The 2,217-nt window shown below is 45.9% G+C and overlaps 1 protein-coding gene across 1 annotated transcript in view; it reads left to right on the top strand.

Annotated features, from left to right (window-relative positions):
• The first annotated feature begins 224 nt into the window (after positions 1-224).
• The window catches only part of kcnip1a (Kv channel interacting protein 1 a), a 38,095-nt gene continuing 36,102 nt past the window's right edge, over positions 225-2,217 (top strand). The window contains exons 1-2 of the mRNA XM_023416789.2: positions 225-410; positions 632-951. Of these exons, the coding sequence (XP_023272557.1) occupies positions 864-951 (88 nt within the window). The 5' untranslated portion in view covers positions 225-410; positions 632-863. The remainder of the gene's footprint in view (positions 411-631; positions 952-2,217) is intronic.

Genomic DNA, 2,217 nt, shown 5'->3' with positions numbered 1-2,217 from the left:
AAAGCATACAGACAAGTACAGTACAGTAGTATTTCTAATGTCCTATTTAAAAAAAAGAAAGGGCTGAGGAATTTGTTATCATAAATAACTCGTTTTATCAGCTGATGAAGGGTCTTTATGTGTTATAAGGGCTGTGGGAGGGGTTGAGGGAGGAGTGTGTACGGTATGTGTGTGTGTTTGCCTAACAGAGAGAAACAGAAGGAGCGCAGTGTGTTTGCTCTGCTTTGTGGGGAGCTGTCCATTGTCCCTGGCGCTGAAAGTGGATTACTGCTCCCCCACTTAAAAAATTGATAAGCAGGAGAAGAAAAGAAGAAGCAGAAGAGAGAGAAAACCAAGAGGACTTCATGAGATTCCTTCGTTACCCAGAGGTTGACTGCAGACTGAAAGGAAGTTTTGTGGAAACTTGGATTGTAAGCACACCTCAAACCGGCTGTAGTGAGAATTAATTTCTTTGACACACTTCTTCTCACTCTTTCTCTCTTACTTTCTCAACATGTCACACATCTCGCTCTCGAGCAGACACTAATTTGGACACACTCAGAGGTGGGATGCAGAAGGCGGAGGAGGAGTGGGGGAGGGAAGGCAGGGGGAACAGACGGAGATCATGGTTTCTTGTTTTTTCTCCCTCCAGCTCATCAGGACGAAAGGCGACACAGAAAGAAGAGCGCACTCCGCTCCGCTTCTTCCACTCTGTTGGATTCATACTCTCCGCCAGAAGAAGTTGATCATTGATTGCCACTTTGCTCTGAGGGCGCTGCTGCAGCTGCTGGTGCTGCTGGTGCTGGTGCTGCTGATTTTGTCCTGGAAACCCCTGTCCTGCTCTGGCCCCTGCTCAGCCTGCTGTGTCCCGGGTCACTGTCAGGATGGCGGGGTGTGCCAAACGCTGCAAACAGGGGCTTGTCAAGTTTGCCCTGTCCCTGCACAAACTGGTCACTGGGACTCTCATTAAAGGTATGTAAGTGCTCAGATGTCTTTGTATGAATTCAGTCATAGTTCATCTTGTTGCAAGTGCAAGCAAATGTGTGTTTTATGTGTTTAAGTTGTATTGTAGCAGGTAAATTAACTTCTAAGTACTACAAAAGGAGAAGTGAAAGTCCAGTCCACCTCATCTTTCATCTTCAGCTTGTACAATTCTTTTCTTTACTCTCCTCCGTCTGCAGTTGACCTCGTTCTGCTCAGTATGTTCTCCAGAGGGAGGAGTGAAGGAGACAGAGATGAAGGGAGTAAGCAGCTAATAGAGAGGAGAGATAAAGTTGATATAGAGCGGAGTGTGTGTGTGTGTGTATGTGTGTGTGTGTGTGTGTGTGTGTGTGTGTGTGTGTGTGTGTGTGTGTATGTGATGAATGCGAGTAATAAAATGTGTCAGTGTGGCAATGGGGAAGAGGAGCTGTACACAGATGATGCTGAGAGGAAGGGGAGGGTTTTACTATTGTTATTCATTACTCTTTATTTTGTGTGTGCGTGTGTGTGCGTGTGTGTGCGTGTGTGTTTGTGTGTGTGTGCGTATGTGTGTGCGCAGCCATGGTTCGGTGCCTATATTTAAGGGTACTGTGTTTGTGTGTGTGCACGCAGTATTAAAGTAGTATTTTTAAGAGAGAAGGAAAATACACACAAAGCTGCTTGCTTCAGCTCTGCATGCTTCAGAAACTGTATGCAGCACAGCAGCCGCCTGGAGGCACACACACACACACACACACACGCATGCACGCACACACACTTACAGTATAATACTCTTTGAGCCAATTGACATTTTGTCTGGAGGGATGAGGAACATCAAAGAAGTCAGTCACACATATACAGTAGACACACAAAGACATACTCAGATACACACACACACACACACACACACTTGCACACAAATGTTTGTGGATGGCGCAAGCATCCAGCCACAGTGGGTAGAATTGCCTTCAAGGTCTCTCTCTCACACACACACACACACACACACACACACACACAACGTGATGAAGGAGCTGCTGCTGAGGTTTAGTTGCGTAACAAATTACTCCTTGGAAGAAAAACTCACATTGCCAAAAGATGAAGCAGCAGTAAACATGAACATAAATTCTCCCACTGTCACACACAAAGGAATAAAGCACATATTTATCCAAAAGCACCCAAACACACACATGCACACGCACACATACACACACACACACACACACACACACACACACACACACAAAAACACCTGATCCAAACCTCAAGGGAGAGGAGGGA

This window comes from Seriola lalandi, unplaced genomic scaffold, assembly GCF_002814215.2.
Source record: "Seriola lalandi dorsalis isolate HSWRI2012SDOR001 ecotype SW California unplaced genomic scaffold, Sedor1 jcf7180002054569, whole genome shotgun sequence".
Classification (NCBI taxonomy): Eukaryota; Metazoa; Chordata; class Actinopteri; order Carangiformes; family Carangidae; genus Seriola; species Seriola lalandi.
This window is presented reverse-complemented; position numbering and strand designations above follow the sequence as displayed.